Genomic DNA, 20,603 nt, shown 5'->3' on the forward strand with positions numbered 1-20,603 from the left:
GCAGAGGCAGAAAAAATATTTGGGGGGGAGCTGAGTGCATGCATGTATGCACACATGCCCTCTCCCCCCACACCCAGCACGTAAGTCTGTGGGGGAAGAGGCATGGGGAGGGGAAGAGCCGTGGGGGGGGGCACAGATTGAGGTCTGAGTGGTGAGGGAGGGAGTGGGGCAGGCAGGGACAGGGGCAGGGACAGGAGCTGGGTTGTGGGACAATCAGAGCCCAGGCAGCTTGTCCAGGGGTGGGTCCCGCTACTGCATGCACCCCGGTGGAGGCCCAGGAGGCATGTGCCTCCCTCATCTGTGTGCGGGGCAGAGGTGGCTGCCGCTGTACACTGGGCTTTGCTCCCTGCTGCAGCTGCCCCAGAAATGGCGCAATGCCATGTGTGTCCTGCTGTTGGGCAGGCAGGGGACACTATGCAGCCCAGTGGTGGCAGGCACGTGGCATCATGCCACTCCTGGGGCAGCTGCAGCAGGGAACAAAGTCCATTGCACAGTGGCAGCCACCTCTGCCCTGCACACAGACTGGGGGGCATGTGCCCCCTGGGCCTCCACCAGGGTATGTACAGTGGCGGGAGCCCTCCTGTGTCCCTGGATAAGGCACCCAGGCTCTGACTGTCCCACAATCCAGCCTGGCTGGGGCTCCATTCACCCCAGCCCCTGCCCCTGCCTTTGCCCCACTCCCTCCCTCAATGTGGGGGCCTTGATCTGTGCCCCCAAACCCCTTCAGAGTAGACTGGTATTTGCCTGCCATGCTGCTAGCAATTCAGACACCAGGCTGTGATCCTGGCTGTGTGCATGCTCCTTCCCACCCCTGCTGCAGCTGTCTGGGGCCTGCCGTGCTGCTAGCAATTCAGACACCAGGCTGTGATCCTGGCTGTGTGCATGCTCCTTCCCACCCCTGCTGCAGCTATCTGGAGCCTGTAGCTGGGCTGCCTTGTGGCCCTACCTGCTGACCTGTGTTTGAGGGGGACTGAACCCCTTTAGCCCCAGCCTTCCCCCACCTATGGATAGATATCAGGTTTGATGCTCTACCTCCATAGCATCTATTTCTTCCACTGTTGAAGACAGAATACTGGGGTAAATGGATCATTGATCCGACCCAGTATGGCACTTATGTTCTTAGTTATGCGGGATAATGGAACTTCATTTCTTTGACTAAACGTTTCTTATGTGTTCTGAGCGAGTTCACTCCTCAGCCCAGTTACAATCCCCTCAGCTCTGGCCTGCTGTGGGAGGTTGCAAAACAGCAAAGGGAAGGGTATATATTCTGGAAGTGCTGGATTCAGCTAATACATCATTGTCCTCTCAGAAGCAGATACCATGATATGAAGGATCCACAGGCAATCTAATAAGCTTTCTCTTTCGAAATTTTCTTACAACAGGCAGAAGCAATGACAAACTCTTTTAATTACATGTGCTATTCAAGTCTATTGGAGGTAATACAAAGAGAGTTTTGGTATAAACTGTAGATTGTTTTGGTTAGTTAATTCATTATTATTGATAAATAATACAAATTATAAGCAACAAATAAAACAATAAATAAAAAGAAATAAAAATGTCATTATTGATAAATGATAATGCTTAACAACTCACCTCAAATCCCATTTCCCCAGCTGGGCCAGCATCACCTTGTTGTCCTCTCGAGCCCTGGCATTAAACAAAATTCTGGGTATATAATTCAGTAATTTTATGTAATGCATGTATGATGCAACCTACATATGATAGGTGTGCAATATAATATGATAAAGTATATATTGTATCACTGCACCACTCTGACAGCTGGTAGAAAGAAGCAGATATTATTTTGCTTTATCACTGTTTTTCTTTCTAAATTCTTTGACAGCAGTTAGTACCTACAAGGACAAGTGCTTAACAGCGCTGAAGATATAACTGACTTTCTAGATATAGTCTAGCAATAGATTTTAAAAGGACAGAACTGACCTATCTTCATTTGGACTAGAAGTCAAAGTTCTTATTTACACAATATTCTTCTCTTGATTAATCAAGAGTTTGTTTAATTAAGACTTAGCTGGCTCTATGTCAGGTTTGCTTTATGGAAAAACCTATAGTCTGGTACAGACTTAACTGAAAACTACTGTATATTTCACTTTATGGATTTAACAGTGTTTACACAGGATGGTCACTGAGGTGTAATGGATTGCAGATTGGAGCCTTCTGGCAAAATCAGTAAGAAACCATACTAAGCAGCAGTGTTCTTGCAGGCCAGTATATGGTAAGCAATAAACTTATCACAGCAACACCTCAGGGATCCATTTCTAAACCAGCGTGTATGGATTTCATGTAAATTGAGGTTATCCATGTCCTCTAAGGAAGTGGGATGCGTGTGGCCATCTCTTGGACCTTACCTCTAATAATTTCGCACCTGGTCCTAAATTTTGCAACAGGACAAATCAAACTCCTAGGCCAGTGGGACCAAGCTTTTTAGCAAGCATACAGCAAATTAAACCCCACACCCTCCCTAAGTGACATTTCAATCCCTTTTCCCCACCAAATCTGCTACTTCGCTGTCTCCTCCCTGCCTAGTCTGTTGCTCTGATCTACTTCCTGTCCTATTTGCCACTTTGCTGCATGCCCCCTCCCTGACCTATACCCAGAGGTTGCCAGCTCCACTTGTGGCATCTGTACTGTGGGTTGGCCACCCATGTCCTAGACATACTCATCCCCACACCTTGGGAAGGTTCAGACCCAAATCCGGACATCAATGGAGTATGGACTGGACACATTTCTGTTTTAAACAGATTCTTCACTGTTAAAGGAAACAATTATTTCTGGTGCTGTGCTGTTCTGATACAATGTAAAAGTACTGTTTCTGTGTTTGTACTATAAGCCTTTCAAGCCATTATCTAGCTTTCCCTTTGATCTGTCAGTACATGGATTACACGCATAGGGTTGTTGTTCCTGGTGACTTGCTAATGTTAATAACAGCAGTCTTTTATTCTCTTCCAGCACCAGAGTCATATGGCTAGTGCTGGACAAAGTTCAACAGGTGCATCTCTGACTTGATTAACAGTTTCAGTTAAGAACAAGCAAACACTGAAAACCACAACGAATGTACTATTATGGGTTCTATCCAGGCCAAAACATAATCGTCTTGGTTTTGGCTTGTAGTACCTACAAGGACTTCACTACTTTGCTGTCCCAAAGCTCAAGTCTGATGCAGGAGCCAAATATTTCTCCACATTATTCCCACGGAGCTCAGACTGATGGCTTGGCAATATACCACTCCCTCGTGACTTACATGGAACACCAGAAGCCAAAAAAATGTAAGAACATGTTGAATAATATGGGGACCTCTTTCAAGTGTAATCAAAACAGAGTTTGCTGAAAAGGCCTGACGTGTAAGTAAAATTAATCATTTGCTTTACATTAGGCCTGATTCTGCTAAGCAAATCTAATAGTTTAAGTCTTTTTCCCTAATAGTATTTCCTTGCATTTTTACAGTAGAACCCAGTGACAAGGCAATAGAAACTACCTTCACAGCCTTCTTCCATGTAATAACCAATTGACTGAAAAAGAAAGTAGGCTGTTGGATAAATCCATTGGAGAAATAAAACCATTTTATTTCACAATGCTTTGTGTTATACTATATTTCCTCTTTAGAGCTATACATACAAAAATAATTTGACTCTGTGTAACATGGAAAGAAAAATCATCAATTCCTGTGAACAAGTGATACTTTTCTTAATTTCTGCATTTCATTCATGGATGCTACAATGCTAAGCACAATAGAAATGTAGATTAATTAAAGTAGACAGTTAAGTAATAAGTATAAGTAAGTAATAAGGTGAGGAGGTTTTGAGATATCTTTTATTTGACCAATTGTATAGTTGGGAGAGAAGCTAGACAAGCTTTTGGGCACAAACTGCCCTTCTTCAGGTCTCCCAAAGAAACAGATCTCACATGGGGAAGGACAGTTTGTGCCCATAAGCTTGCCTAACTTCTCTCCTGCTTATATCATTGATCCAATAAAAGTTATCACAAAAAGACACTTGCCTTCAGGACATTTCCTAGACTATCACAGCTAAAACAACATTCCAGTCCCTTTATAAATAAGAAAATCAGGTTAAACAAGCAATGTAGTAGCAAGATGTATATACTTATAAACTTTAAAACCTCTAAGTCTCTTAAATGCTACAGTATGGAGCAGGATATAAAATGACTAGGCTGGCAAGTTAGACAGAATAGAGATGATCTATAAAACAGACAGTAAAGGAAATCCAAGAAAATAATACATAATTTTTAGTGGAAATTTTCTGTACAATGATAAAAAAGTTTGCTTTTATCAGCCAACTATCTCCTCATTGCTTGCAGGAAGCAAGCAATTGGAATTTTCCTACTTTTCTGGCCAAAAGAATTTTCCAGAGACCACCTTTATGAATCCATATTAGCTTATGGATTCAGAAGCATCAGCCTAGTACATGAAAGAATACATTGCAGTATAAAGTTTTAAAAAGCATGTTGATATTATTTTACATCATTTACTATGAGAAATAGCTTTTCATATGTAATAAAAAGTAAGGAACAAAAGTTTACTTGACAGGTAAAATGGCAGTCTTTATAACGTGTACCACCATGAAAGCACACACTACTCCATTATATTTATGTACTTGGGCCTTGGCAGTAAAGGTGATGATGTAATGGCATTCTTGTCAGGTTTACACCTTTCAGCTCATTGTTCATGGTCTTAAACTGTATATGGGCTTTTGTTCCAGTATTTCCAGTATTAGCCACATTAAAGCGTGTGTAGCTTTTCAATAATAAAAATCAGAACAGCAAGCTATACAGCGAAAGAATGTCTGAGGTTTATTATAACAGTTGCCTTTTTGTTAGAGCAGGAACATGCCAAGTCTGTCTGTTTCCAAAATTCCAGAATAAGTACCATAAACCTTGCTTGAAAATAACAGGGAAGCCACTAATATCCATGTCTAAGATTGTATTTACATAATATACCCATGCCGGTCTCTATGCAGTGTGAAGTCAGATTTGGCTACTCTTTTTCATACTTTTTCTGGTTATTACTAGTGCTATCCCATGGAGACTGGGGAGAATCCTCCTGTAAGTGTACAATACTTACTGGGCATGTCTACACATGCATTTGATCTGGGATCAGTTTACTCACAAGTAAACTGCTTGCAAGCAAATGCTCCCAGGCAGGCATCTACTCATGCAGGGAAGTGGGAGTGGAATTTCTGCTAATGGCAGCAAACTGCTCCTGCTTCCTAGGGCCCTGCAGTGGGCCCCTGCTGCCACTAGAGGGAGCTCTAGGCTCCCCCTGGGTGCTAGACCAGGGACTGGAAGGGAGCACCGAGCCAGGTGACAGCTGTCTCCTGCCCAAGGCTGGGATGTAACACCCTGGAAGCAGGGAGCTCCTGGCCCTGGCTCCCCGATCAGGGGCAGGGGACTTGGAAAGAAGTGTAGGAGAGGGGCAAGTCCCAGCCTCCTGCCCCAATACACTGGTTGGGCAGCTAGCACCTAGCTTGCTGCTAGCTAGCCCACTGGCAGATCGGGACAGGCGGCTGGAACCTCTACATCTTTGCAGCTCTTTCCAAGCCCCATGCCTCAATTTATTAGATTTCTTACTCCCAGGAGTGGTATTTCAGCATGATGTATTTGGGGCATGGGACTGGGACCTGCCCCTAACTAGGACAGTTCCCAGCCCCTGCCCTGCATGTGGGGCAGAGGCTGGGGAGCTTGTTCCCCACTCTGTTCTGCAAGCGTGGAGCTGAGCAGTGAACAGCCTCAGGAGCTTGTTCCCCACACAGCTCTGCAGCATGGTGCTGGGGAGCTCCCCAGCTTGTTCTCTACTCAGCTCTGCAAATGTGGAGCTGGGTGGGGAATAGTCAGGGGAGTTTGTTCCCTGATCAGCTCCACAGCCTAAAGTTGGGTAGGGAAAGAGGTGGGGAATTTGCAAAGGGGGAGCTTCCCAACTTGTTCCCCACCCAGCTCTGAGCTCGTGAAGCTGAGCAAGGAACAAGCTCCCCAGCCCCCTCCAGCTCCTAATGCGAGCTCCGCACTGCAGGGCTGGAGCTAGGAGACCTTTATGTCCCAGTGCCAGCTCTGTGACAGTGGGGCCAGTGCTGGGAGACCCTTATCTCCCAGTTCTATGGCTGTGGAGCTGGTGCTGGGAGATAAGGATCTCCCATTCTCCCCCCACCCCCTCACTCCTCAATTGCTATCCCAGAGAAGGGGGCTTGGAGCTCCTTGCTGCTGGCTGGGCCAGGGGGGACCTGGGCTCTGGTGGCAGAGCCTATCCCAGCAGCAGGCAGCTTCTGGGGGCAGGGAGAAATCTCCTGCTCCCTGGCGGATAGCTGACCGGGAGCAGTTTTGCTCCCAATCAGTTATCTACATGAGTGCTACTGCACTGTTACTAAGCGAAAGTAAATTTACTGCTTGCATTTTCAGGTAGAAAATTTACTCCTGATTATTGAGGTTTACTGCACAGTAAGCGTGTGCACACATAGACACATATGCTTACTTTGTAGTAAACTACACTACTGAGGAGTTAAGTGTTTTGGACAGATGTGCCCCCTATGTTGCAGAATCTGACCCAGCGTAGTTTAGATATAGTTTTTAAAGGATGTGAACTTAAACACTGAAAATTTCAAACCTTGGTCTAGTGGAACCCAAGTTACCAAGTATTAAGTACAATATGTGAAAATCTTTATTAGGAAAGGATGGAGATCAACTTACTGGCTCTCCCACAGGACCTCTGTCTCCTAGGCTTCCAGGGGGCCCAGGCAAACCCTGAAAACAATCCAAACCAAGATCAATAAAGAAGCTGCTTCATATTGTATAAAAGGCTGTTTCCTTTCCACTTTGGAACATCTAACAACTTACCTATGTAAACCCTTCTAAAAAGTGTTATCCCTTCACCTATGTGAGCAGTTTTGCCCCATTAGCTCTTGCGACTAATGTTCAAGCTCTAGCTAATATCTGCCTGTTCTTCTTAACATGGGGGAAGAGGGTGTCATGCTAATTTACCACTCACTGGTTTCATTTACTTATAAATCTCCTTAAATTCATACACACAGAGGGTAACTGGGCTTAACCACAAAGTCTTTGGAATTAATCCAGTGAGTTTCACACTACACACACACAATTTGCTCAGCCTAGCCCTACCAGTTATACTGTCTCACAATCAAGGAGAAGTATAGATGTCTAAGAGCATTATTTCATAATATGCTATAACTACACACACCATACTATCAATCTACAAAGATTGTTCCATATGCTCCTACTTGTATAAATACCAGGAATTGGCAAGAAATGCACTGAAGAGCTCTGAACTGCACTATGAAACAAAAATGTTGCACTTTAACAGCTACATAAAGAGCATGAAACTCAACCATCTTCAAAAGAAATAAAATATAAAAAACAACCAAGAGGACCCTGTATTTTTAAATTCTAATGATCCTATTTGAAAATTGTATCACAGATATGTGTCTTAATAGTTGATGTGAATAATTACTTTTAGCTAATCATTTTATTATCATCCATTTTACTATCGTATTTATTTTGCTATCACACATTCCAGAGGTAGTATATTACTGCAACAGATTGAAAAGTTCAAGGGTAATGGTGACCAGCTAGCAAGAAAAGGGTTAAATAGCCTTGAATCTTTATGTGAAATCAGTCACAGCTCATACACAGCTCAAGGAGGTAGCAGGAGCAGGAAACACCCCTGCCCTGCTGTCTAGCTTGTGGAGTGCATGAATGAGAAAAAAGCTCCTTAGTGTTATTCAGGGAACTTTCTTAGTTATACTGCTAAGTGCTGGAGTACAATGCATTCAGTGGGCATATTTATATAGCGATTTGTCACTCACAAACCTTTCTGGCGTTGTTATCCAAGTCATTTATGCAGGTATCAAATAGACTGAACTCAGCCAAGGTAAACAGAGTGAAATACTCAATATGCACATTGGGTCTGATCCAGAGATGTGAGTTTGGTGCAGCTGTATGGAACACTTAGGTCAGCCTACTGTGCAGAGTCAGCAGTAAGATGCAGAAGAATACATCAGCAGTGGAGTTTCCCAGTGCAATGGAACTAATGACTATCAGTGAGAAGTAAAACTGGAAGATCAAGAGAATTTCATCTTACTGATATAGCAGCTTTCATTCCAATGGAATCCCAAGACCTCCACACATATACTGGAACACAGTCTATATGTAGAGAGGTATTTGGCACTGAAGTGACCTCTGGCTTGAATCACTGCAGTTGCTTGAAAACACACAATTCCACTGCAACATCACAGACTAGGAAGTGATGAAGGACACTAGGTACAATTGAAAATGAAGGGACAATTTATACCCCACGATAAGAGGTGTCTCATGACCAGAAGTGGTCAGGCCCCTCACTTTCACATCTCATGTTAAAAAAAACAACAACAAAAAAGAGTATCTGTGGGTAATTATGAGTAATATATTTATTTTATTGAAACTAATATGTCTCAAGAGAAGACAGCTGGAGAGAAGCAAGACAATGCATTGTCTTTGCCATTCTTTCTCCTTTCATCCTCCTTTGAAGGATGACAACTCTCCTGGGTATGCTCTGGATCTCCTGTCCACTTATCAGCCATCACTGTGGTTTCATATTTCCTCCAAATGTATGGAGGGGCAGATCTGGGTGGGTGCAGTAGCACAGAAACCCTCCCTGCCTTTCAGCTGACACTGCAGGAGCAGCAGCTAGGGATTTTTGTTAAGTCCCCAAACTGAGTAAAAATTCTGCCCCCCCAGGCACTTCCTTTCTCTACCTAATCTCCCCTCCCCTGTCCCCTTCTCCTCCTCCATCCACCAATGCCATTGTCTATACCTGCCCCAAGGGTGGGAGTGGGGGCAAGGGCAGGGTGGGAGGGGAGGGCTCCAGAACTGCTCTTGCCTACTCTGGCAGAGCTCCACATGGAGCCAGACTCAGCTGGGGACAGCAGCAGCAGTGGTTAGGTTCACTCTCCCTGCCCAGTCCCCACTGGTGTTCCCTACCAGCCCAGGAGTAGGTGCAGGGTAAGATAACCTATCTCTGCTGCCACTGCTGTCTCTGGCTGAGTCTAGCTCCATGTGTAACTTGGATGGAGTGCGACATGAGTGGTCCTAGAACCTTATTTCACCTGGTCCCTGGGTCAGCTGGGGCCAGGGGGGACAGTGGCAGTGGTGGGCAGGGAAGTGGGAGGAACGGAGGGGAGGGGATGTGTTGCTGAGTATGTTTCCTGATTGAGGAACTTAAAAGAAATCCCTGGATACTGCTCCTGCAGCATGGTCTGCCTGCCCCAGTGCGTGGGGGGCTGGATGCAGGGGGTACAGTTACCCCTGCAGTTCCAGCCACTGCTCCCGCACTTCCTGGATCTGCCTCTGAATGTAGTAAAAGTGATATCCATGTCCTTCTGTGGAATAACTGACAAGGTACAAGAAATGGAATAACTGACAAGGTACAAGAAACGCATAAATTCTAGGGAATAGGAAAAGCTGTCAAGTGGCTCATTTTGAAAAACAACCAACACTGTTGGTCTCAGAACGCTGTACTACTAATATAAGTGCTTCAGTCCTTTGGCTTCTGCTGTTCTTCTTGTCGATTATCATATTTACCTAAATCCAAGGTAACTTTCAATTTAAGATGACCTCCCACTAAATGGATTATGTATATGGAAAATATATACAGGTTTCCTTCACTTTATGCTGTACATGTGTTCCTAGAAAATGGCACATAACTATAATTTGCATAAAGAGAACCCACTTTGCAATGTAACAAATAGGGATACATTCCATGATCTCGACTGTACTGACCCTGAGACCCATTTCTACGACTTTTATAAGACAACTTTGGTATTCGCCAACAGCAGACAGAACACACAAGCACAGGGTGGTGGTGAATGTTTAGTTGGTGTGAAGAGAAGGTAGTGAAGACTTCACTGATGGACCAGGGAGGTGGGTAGGAGATAAGCTAGCAGGATGCTTAGAAGCCATAATGGGGATGGCAACTACAGAACACGTGTTGCAGATGAGTGAGGAGCACAGATACACACAGGAGACTATATTTTGGTGCACTTCACTCCCATAATGCACCGCACAAAGCAGCTAACTGCAGGTTTCCACCACACCGACTTCATGAAAGTGAATTTACCTCGCATTTAACGAATTTTTGGTATAAAAAGGGTCATTGCATAAGAGCAAATTCACACATACAGAATGCACATGAAGCAAGGGAAACCTGTACATTTTTATAGTTTTCCATATGTAAAATCTAATTATTGGAGGGCCATCTTAAATTTGTTCCCTCACCTGCCACAGTGGGGAAAGCACAGGCAGGGGGGAATGGGGGGACACTGTCTCTTATTCCCTCACACCTTGTCCCCTGCTACCTTGTCCTCCACACCACTTGCCCCCACCTGCCTCCCCATGCCTACACATGCCAGCACCTGTCCGCCCCTTCCCTGACACCTGTCCCTCCTTCCCGTTCTCCCCTCCATGCCTGCCCCCATGCAGCAGCTTTTGCAGCAGTGGCTCTTCTGGCTGGGCCTTGGAGCCTGAGCCTGAGCCGGAGCCTGAGCCAGAGCCAGAGCTGCTGCTACCGCTGTCTCTGCTACCAGACCTAGTTGGGGCCAGAGCAACCATGTGCTCCATGCTCTGGGCTGGTACAGGGCTGCAGCTCTGCCAGAATTGGAGCTGGAAGCCAAACAGAGGTGGCAGGGGGCAGGGCTGAGGCCATCAGAGAGCGGGAGATGGGGCAGGCAGTGGCTGCAGCTCTGACCCAAACTCTGACCCCAGGTTGGGGCTGGAGTTGGAACTACAGCAGCCATCAGCCCCTGCCCTCTTCCACTGTCTTGTAATTCAATCCAAGATGAGGGGCCTTTTCCCCTTCATTAAACGGTAGAGGGGGACTTGTTTTGGATTCAAGTGAACATGGTAGTTCACCTTCCTCCCCATACGTGCCCCTGATTCTTTGTTTGACCTTGAGCAAGTCACTCTGACTGTCACAGATTCTTAAATAGTGGGTGCAATGATCCAGAGGAATTTCATTGCTTCAAAAATTGGTGTTTCTAATAACTCCTCAGGATCCACAGATGAAAGGCTTTATGGATCCTAAATGCAAACTGTAATGGTCAGAGGTCAACAGCTGATATTAAGACAATAATTGCCTTCTGAGGCAAGGTTTTTATTTGTTTGCTTGTTTTTAGAGGTTATAGGATTTCACTACTTACTGGTACTCCCTGATTTCCTCGTTCTCCAGGGTTTCCAGCTTTGCCCTGGTTAAATAAAACGATTGAAAGAGAATAAAGATTACAGATAAATTACAAATCAATGTCAAGCAACAATCAGTGCTGTAGATTAAAACCTTATACAAAGAACAGCTCTGATACTTACAATAAGTCCATGAATGCCCTTTTTCCCTGGATCACCTCTTTCTCCCTGATAAAAAAAAAATAAGAACAAGTTAGTTCAATACAATTTTTCATTTCAATATAAATTTGCAGCCAAATGCACAGAAAAAATTACACATGCAGGAAAAAGCTATTTCCCAAATTCTGTTATCATCACTTATGCTGTCAGAAATGCAGAGTAACTCCGTTTAAGATGAGGAAATGCAGAGTAACTCCATTTATAGGTTATCTCCAAAATGGATGAGAAAAGAATTCAGACTATGATGTCCATGTACCATGGAAACAAAAAACATCTGAAAGAAGTAAAAAATGTAGGGTGCCTCACTGGAATCATAGGAAACTCAGAAGTGTCCCATGGTGTCTCCTTGTGCTTTGTTTTACTGTCGGTTGACGCCCCATGATATACAAGCAGCCTCTGGAGCACTGAGTAAAGCAAGTGAATAATTACCTTAATACCTTGTGTCCCTGGCTCTCCTGGAGGACCATCAAGACCTCTTGGTCCCTGAAAATTATATAAGCAATTTTTGGTGTTATTCGTAGCCATTATGGACAATTATGAGGCTAAAGCTTTAGAACTATAAAGCAAACTACTTGCTTTGTTAGCATGGTTATCTGCAAGTCCACATGATGGAAAACATTTTGTGTGTTAAGTGTGAAATAAAGCATCAGAGACTATAAAACCAACTTTCATCTTGATGTAATATGGATTTTAAAAGAAAGCTTTTACTGCTTAATATTTAAACAAGATGTTTGAGGTAAGCAAAATAAAAGTATCAAAGCAGAATACATTAAAATAACATTATTGAAATATGGAAAAGAACACATCTTGAAGTGCACCAGATATGACCAACTAAAACTTTGGCTGTTATAGAACTGTCTGTATTAAGGGCCATCTATTCTTCATACAGCATGCTACAGAGTTTATTGTCAGCTGCCATGCAGGATTTCCATGTCGTCACTAGAGCTACAGCGAAAAGAATATTTTTCTAATGGCTAATTATGAGGTTTATCTAATGAGTTATCTACAGGTATGTTGTGTAAGACCTGAGATTAAGAATAATGTGTTATAGCGGAAAGCATGTTAAACATGGCTCTCAACCTTCACTTGTATGTGATGATGGGGGAATAGTTGGAAGAGCTGTTTTGGATACTAAGGACTTTCATGTTCTCTAAAGAACACTTGATCAAGCTTATTTTGCTTGAACCATTTTCTCCTCAAAATATTTCTAGGTCACATATGTTCCTTCTGACGGTGAGAAAAATCCTCCAGAATCCTGTTCTATCAGTTTTGGATTTGGCGATACAAAACAAGGAGGTGATGATGAGCACCATCCTTCTGATCGACTCCAATGATGCAAGGCATCCATTGGCCCTCAGGACTCATTCGGAATTGGGCTCATAAATTGGAAATTTCATGGTTTGACCCCAAATTAGGGTTCATGCTATATGTGAAAGGTGTTTAGTTATTTGTGTGATGGGTAATCATGCAAATACTGACACAGACAGATGAGGCTGTATATAGCTAGACCTCGCTTATCTAGGCATCCAGTGTACTTTACAATGCACATAAAGACATAGAGACTATATAAGAGATACAGATCCTTCAAATTTAATAAAAATCAGCTTCTCCCAAAACTGGCTTTCATTTCACATAAAATGAGAAAAATTGTTCAAATTCCATTTAATCTTTTAGATGCCTAATTGGTATGTAGTACAATCCTATTCTACCTTGTGCAAGTCCCTGAAAACAAACATTAATGGGTCAGCTTTTGCAACACACCTTCTTCTCAGTCTTAAGACCAAGGAAAAGCAGCGAAGAGGAAGAAACCCTTGGTGAGACAGAATTTAAGCAGACAATATCTTCAACACAGAACATGCCAAAGGACAATCAAGTTTTCACATTAAAATATTCTTAATTACAAATAAAAATGAAGCTAGAATGATACATGTTGTTTAAACTGTTGGAAAGAGCAAAAGGAAGAAGGAATGTTAAGGAACTCTGGACAAAAGACGGAGCAAAAAATTATAGAGCACACACAGCTGGTAGCTTCAATCCAGTTGCCAAAAAGGCCTCATCTAAACCCCACTGAACCCAATGGAAAAATACCCTGACTTTAATTAGCTCTAGAGAGGCCCAAAGACTCCTGTTATTTTTATAGAGCAGTTTAGTTTGGCCATGTAAGAACTATAGGATGGAGCCCATGTTAGATTAGGTAACCCTAATTATTAAATGATTATAGAAGAGGGATAAACGTCTTGATCTAATTAAAGTCAGTTATGCTGATCTTTGGTGGTTATGCTGACAGTTACACTGATCTAGGTACTGCTGGCAGTTTTTCTATAGCTGTCTTTGTCTGATTATTACCTACATATTTTCTTTAGTTAATATGTGAGAGACAAGAATGTCTTATGGTGATATCTTTTACTGGACCAAATAGTTGGTCCCTAAGAAATCCTTGCCTTGCATAATGTCTGGACCATGACAGGTACAACACCTGCATGTTACACTGCATACAAACACAAGGCAGGCTAGATGGATTTAATGGAAAGCCCCATTTGTCTGATTTATTTGGTATCAGTACCATGTGGTACTTGGATTTGCCTCAGTATGAGGGAGGAGGGAAACCCATCAGTGATGGAGAACCCCAAAAAAGGTAGGGGCCAAATAAGACAGCTAAGGAAGGGAGCAAAGGAAAAGACAGACCCAAATCAGCATTATATAAGGGGGCAATCAGGTAAGCAAGAGAAGACACTAAGGAGGCAACTTGGATAGCCATTATGTAGATCTTACGGTATAGTTGTAGAGACTGCAGAAGAGTATGGCCTGGGTATGTTACGGGCACAATGACTTCCTGCTGCATCTACAGACACCTCTGCTTTCAGAGGAGTTAGATTCAGATGTTTAATCATTAGCAAGAACCTGACAACTGTTTTGATCATGAATTATCCAAGACCATACCAACCAATCAAAATAAAACTTCAGCAAGGACTAGCGATCAAAGATTAGCTTCTGGATAGCACCATGATTTAATTTATACAGTGAAAACAAAATACAGGAAATGTCTAACTGCTGATTCTTGGTACAGCATTAACCTCAGCTAGCCACAGAGGAAAAAGCATGAATCCAAAGGAAGGGCAGTTACATGTTTTATCAAAAGCACAGCATAACATTTTTATAAATAGTACAGCATGATGCATTATTGGCACTGATGAATTGGATCAAGTAGAATTAATATAATTTCCTACTGTAGTTAGTACAGAATGAAAGATGGACACATTTTGGCTCCAGTTGTTTGATTTGGGCTGCATATTGTACAATTCTATGCACAGAGCTGGGGAGAAAAACTGCCAAGTGTTTGCTACTGCTTTTTTCTTTGGCATGACTTCAGTTTTGTTTCAAAAAAGGAATGCAATGTAATGCATGTTCAGAATTAATTATTTAACTATAATAATTTAATGACTATTTATCAAAGAAAACAAACAAGTAGTGCTAATAGTTCACTCTCCCCATGCTGCTTCCTAACATAACCAAAAAAAGGAATAAAAATGAAATAATAAACACAGTATGTACCATGGTTTCTTTCCCTCTTGGTTTAGTATGGAGGAACACTGTAATGTGACACTGATTTTAATCCATCCTCCCTTGATTAATTGAAGGTACATACATACACTAAGTCCCTAGCAGAATATCTGAGAGCATGTCTTTTTATCCACATGCACCCAGTGATCAGATGTTCTCCCTACCTCGCAATCTGGTGCCAGAAAGAATATAATAGAAAGTAGGGCAGGATGGCACCTTCTACAGAGAGATAAACATAGGTTTGGGATGTAAGGAGTGGAGGAGGGACACCCAAAGCTTAAAACAATGGCAGTTTTAGTTGAATGCACAAGAAAGACTTTAAAAGTGTTGGGAAATCCTGCTCATGCAAACAGACATGCAGTTGCAGCACGTGAAAGGGCAAAAATCATGGCATGTACATGAGCCCCAGAAGGTGGGCACCAGAGGGGAGGCAGGAATATGCAAACCTTCCTAAATGTGAAAGCAATCCAGCAGCTTGCAAGGGCTACAGGAATGCAAGTGAGGGAGGGGTAGGAGATGACCAACCTGAGCAGTGACATAGAAGAACCTAAAAGAGACAGGTGCACTCAGTTCAAAGCAAGCATGGAGGAACCTTCAAGGGACAGGCACACTTATTTTAAAACATGCATAAATGGCATTGACAATAGTTTCATTTAATGTCAAGAGCATCTTAACAAGGAAAGATGGGAACAGACTGAAGCAAGTAAGGGCAGACAATCTGCCTACAAGAATGTTGTATACCAAGGGAGAGGGATTATAAACGTTTTGAGAAAAGGTCTACCAAAAACCTTGAGAAAGGTGGAGTTAAGAATCAACTTGGTGGTCAGGGACAAATGAGAACAAAGCAGCAGGGGTAGTAATATTATTCAAGAACTCAGAGCTGAAAACAAAGAAGGTAGAAGAAGTCATCAGTGGCAGATTGTAATGAATGATATTATCAGTTGGGGGAAGAGAATTAGAAATTTTTAATGTATATGCACCTCAGGAGAGGGAGGGAAGGAATGTGCTGCTTAGAAAGTGTTTTACATGGTCGGAGGGAGACTGTGCACAATAGCAGGAGACTTCAGTTGTAGAAGGGGGGACAGAAGAAGGGAAGGAGGAAATGGAGCTTTAGACAGCTCATCCAGACTGTAAATAAATATAATAAAAGAGGAATTGCTAAGAGATGTGTAGACAGGGTAGAAAGTTTTCACTAGAACAGACCTCAGTGGAAAGAAACAATCAAGAACTGACTTTGTGTTTGCATCAAAAGAAATAGGCATAAGGAAGAAAGAAACCATACATGTTGCTTTTAGTGATCACTGGATGCTGAAAGTAGAAATGAGTTTTGGTAAGAGCGCTATGAGAGGGAAGGGACTGTGGAAGTTAAATATGCAGTTGCAGATGTAGATGAAGAGGTATGTCAAGCATGCACAAGACAGTATGTAGGGTGGTGAATGCTGAAGAAATATTTTGGGAGTACCAGAGAATGGTGGATGATGGTGAAGAAGAGAACAGGAAAATTCTTCAGGAAGCAAGGCTGAAGATGCACAGGGAAAAGAATGAAACAGCTAGGAGAGTTGCAAAGATGCTGGAGCTGCTAAAGGAAACAGCAGAAGGAAGACAAGGATGAGAAGAGCTCCAAGAAACAAGGCAAGAGTTAGAAACTTGGTTTAAAAGGAATACGAGCGAGAAAATGTTCTTATGACAAGCCCCTGGGTGGGAGAAAACGAAGAGTGGTCCTGATGCTTTTTGGCCAAAGTGAAGGTGGCAAAAGGGGAGCTTAAAGCAATGTGGGAAGAAGGGGGTGCACAGGTGGAAAAGCCAGAGGAGGTGTGGGAGGTGATGAGAAGATTTTATGAAGAGCTTTACCAGAAGAAGAAAGCAGACAGGAAGAAGATGGAGGATTTTTTGGAAGAGACTGAAGAGAAAGTAGAGGATGGAGAAGCAAAGGAGATGCAAGAAACTTTAAGTTTAAAGGAGGTGGAGGAGTGTTTAAAAACCGTTAAAAGAGGGAAATCACCAGGAGCAGTTGGACTGCCTATAGAATTTTACGAGGAGTTTTGGGCACAGGCAGGGAGGGACAGACATAGTGGAAGTTTTTGAGAAAACAGAGGAAACAGAACAGAGTGAAACATTTTACAAGAGGCATTGTAATCTTACTCTTCAAGAAAGGGGAGAAGGAACTTCTGAAAAACTGGAGACCAACTACACTCCTTTATATGGACTATAAGGGCTCAGACAAAATTGCCAATATTTGCCCAATCTGGCCACAGAAAGCAGCTTATAGTTATGACCAAACACAAGTGCACAGCTGCAGACAGCTTAAAAATACCCTATCAGGTGAAAATCTGACCTCTCATTGCATAAAGTATCAGATAAAGATGTTTCAAAGTATAGCATCTTCTGTAACTTGCATCTGCGCAGCTCCCAGCCTTGAGCCGTTTTCAGAATGAGAGTGGGAAAGGGAGTGGAGGGAGTTCAGTCTGGAGTTTTTTCCAGGCCCCGCAGAGGGTGGGATAGGTGTATCCAAGCCCCCTCAAAGGTGGGGGGCACTCCAATTCACCCACCCCACTCTTCAGCACTGGCTGGGGAGCTCCCTGCACTGTTTGCCCCTCCCATTCTGAAAACAGCAAGCCCTGGCTGAGAGCCCTGGCCATTGCTATGGGAACCTCGGTGCAGGCTCCCAGCCCACAGCTAGATTCCCCTCCTCCCTGAAACCAACAGTGAACTTCTGTTTGGTTTGGGGTAACACTGTAACACATATATTTTGCAGAAAACGTTCTGAGTTACAGCTGGGAGCTGCACTTCTGAAATGTAGTAGTTGGAGATAGACTTTTGATGGAAAGGGTACTAAAGCATACATCAGAGTATGAAGAGGCAACAGGGGCTAAACTAAATAGATGGAAAAGCACCATAATGAGAGTGGGGAACTGGAGGGACTTGGAGAAGTTGGGCCTTCAAATAAGAGAGAGGGAAATCAGAGTGTTCAGGATCCCAGTGGACGCTGAAGGAAAAGGTGATGGCATGGGAAAAAGTGATGGCAAGGCTATGGCAAATATTTTGGTTATGGTCTGGAGGGACACTGTCCTTTGCTGGAAAAGTGGCAGCATTTAAGGCTGTGACACTACCTATTGTTCTATATATGGGAATTGCATTCCCACTGACATGCTGGCAGATAGTAAAAGTACAGAGGGAAATATATGGGTGTTCTTTTGGAATGTCACAAGAGAAAGGTTGCTAAATCTGAGCTACAAAGCAAAAGAGATGGAGGAACGGGGGCTGCCAGACTTGCAAGGCAGTAATGGAGGGAGAGGGGAAAGCAGTGCTTGTCACCTGATTTCATGCTGCAGCAATTTTGAGGAAATGGGGAATGCCCTCCTTGCCACTTTCCGTCACAAAGTTTAATATTAAAGAGTAAAATGTGGATTGCAGAGACCTGAGTCAGACTGATACTGACAGTTTTCATGTTGCTATTGCTCCCATCATCAGCTTGCCCAATCTACCCTTCTATAATCACTTTAGCTGAGGTGCAGGAAGCCTTAAATATGAGCAGATGAAACATTATGAAACCAGCATGGTGCTTGTCACATGGTTAAAAGAATATCTAATGGCATGTCTCAGACAGAGATCCTCTAATAGTAATATATTCCAGTAGAAATAACTGATTTTTTCTTCAGCCAGTCAGAATCTCAAAGTGCAGGGAAAATTGCCCAGCTGGACAATCATAGCAAAATTAGACTGCTGAGGAATCTTTGACATCAAATGGCTGTTGAGTGGTCAATGTTTTATGATAGAAAGCCATTTGGTTGTGTGGCAGTGCAGTAATAGATGGTCAGTGCTGTTAAACTTTGCATAAAAAATCCAGCAACAAAGATTTGATATGTTCTTTTCTTTGCAAACAAGGGAAGGAATTAGCATATGCTCTTATTTAACATTTACATGCAACTACACTTTCTGCCCTTTTCTGCCACATGCAGCTTAGTGTTACAATACAGCTTTCATTTTGAATTCAGTGGTGCTAAATCCTCCAGTTTCAAGTGGTCCTCATACATTTTTCATACATTAATCTCAGATTCTGCCTGATCTTGTAGCTGTGAACATATGCAAAACTATAGCAAGTCTTATTATTTTGAAGCAAGCCTTCTCAACAATTTCCTCCAGAATCAAGGTGTTCACCATGGTTATACTGTTGTGTATAGGACAGCCAAAGGATCCTGGGGAAAGATTAATTTTTTAGAGGTAGAAGAGCCAAACTTAACTGAGTAATTGTACATAAAAGTATGTATGTGTGAGCGCATGCTCATCTACATGTCAACCTCACAAGGGTGCAACTAGCTCCTGTGGTCCAACTTAGCATAGCACTTAGGCAAGCATTTCACTTTAAACAGGTGACTATATTAAAGTAATTGAGAATTAAGCACATGCTTTGCTTTACTGAATTAGGACACTGATTGCAGAAGAGCCCAGCTGCTAGTTCTTTTCAGCCCTCCCAGCTGGTTTGCATTATGCATTGGCTCATCTTTACTATGCTCTCTGTGAAGCAAAGGACTTGAAACTTTTTTAAACAAAAACTGAGATTCTTCTTCTTGGGACCAAAGCCTGGTTCTGGTAACAAAGTGTCCTGTAAGTCCCAATTACCCTTTCCAGATCCAGTGAGTATATTTGTAGACACTTCTGTTCAACACTGTAAAAGTTATTTTTTGTTATCTTGTGCTCTGGGTCTTGTTCCCTTACTCACATCACTGTAAATCTGCTGACTTCTGTAGAGTTGCCTTTACTTTACACCAGCGGGCGTGAGAGTGGATTCAGGCCCTCTGTGTCTAATTAACATTTCTCTTTGAAGTTTCTCAAACGAATTTCATAAACAAATACATCTGCATTTCAATTAAGTATGATGAATAGGCACTGATTTATTCTGTTTGATGGGTACTGATAGCTTGCATATGTGTCCTAATAGTGGGGTACTGAAGTTGAAACTAACATGAGATGGAGAAAGAAAGATTACAAAGATACCTTTAGTTACTCAACAGAGAAAATTAACATGCATCATTATCACTTAATTCTAAATATTTATGCAAGCTTCCTACATCCTATAGTTTACAAGGCAATTTTCAGAACTGAATTATGTATGTTTTTTCACATGTACAATGAAACTAGTTCTAAACTTTTCTAATTCTATGTATTCTTGTGTTTTTAGGAGGATGTTATACAACATTCATTAGAGGTAGAATGTTGATATTTAATCAATAAAGACATTTCCAAATAACACTTCAATGCATTTCCTTTGTAAGGTATCTTTAACAGTGTCACTTTATAAAAACAAATCCATTATAATTAATGACAGGGAAGAGCAAACTCTTTTAGAGAACCACAACATTCTCTCTGGCAGGACTAGTGTATGCTATTTTTGTCCCTGAACAGTTGAAGAGTTTAAGTTTGTTTAATCATCAGACCCAAACTCTGACAAATCCCCCACTGACTTTAATATGAGTTTTGCTTGAGCTACGCCCACAGGATCAGACTTAAAATATATCAGATTTAGAAATCTTATTAGAATCTCTTTTTTTTTTTTTAGGTGTGGAAACACTAGGGTTACCATTTCTCCAGTTTAAAAAAGGGGGATACCTGTTGGGGGGGAGGGGGTAATATGA

General features: G+C 42.5%; 1 protein-coding gene across 2 annotated transcripts in view; it reads right to left on the bottom strand.

Annotated features, from left to right (window-relative positions):
• Nucleotides 1-20,603, bottom strand: part of COL24A1 (collagen type XXIV alpha 1 chain) — a 301,453-nt gene that overhangs the window by 73,524 nt on the left and 207,326 nt on the right. For both annotated transcript variants that reach the window (XM_019501556.1, XM_019501555.1), the window contains 5 exons: nt 11,839-11,892; nt 11,374-11,418; nt 11,211-11,255; nt 6,712-6,765; nt 1,594-1,647 (listed from right to left, as the gene is read on the bottom strand). In XM_019501556.1, coding sequence (XP_019357101.1) covers nt 1,594-1,647; nt 6,712-6,765; nt 11,211-11,255; nt 11,374-11,418; nt 11,839-11,892 — 252 coding nt within the window. The remainder of the gene's footprint in view (nt 1-1,593; nt 1,648-6,711; nt 6,766-11,210; nt 11,256-11,373; nt 11,419-11,838; nt 11,893-20,603) is intronic.

This window comes from Gavialis gangeticus, unplaced genomic scaffold (genome assembly GCF_001723915.1).
Source record: "Gavialis gangeticus isolate Ggan-Ray unplaced genomic scaffold, GavGan_comp1, whole genome shotgun sequence".
NCBI classification, from domain to species: Eukaryota; Metazoa; Chordata; order Crocodylia; family Gavialidae; genus Gavialis; species Gavialis gangeticus.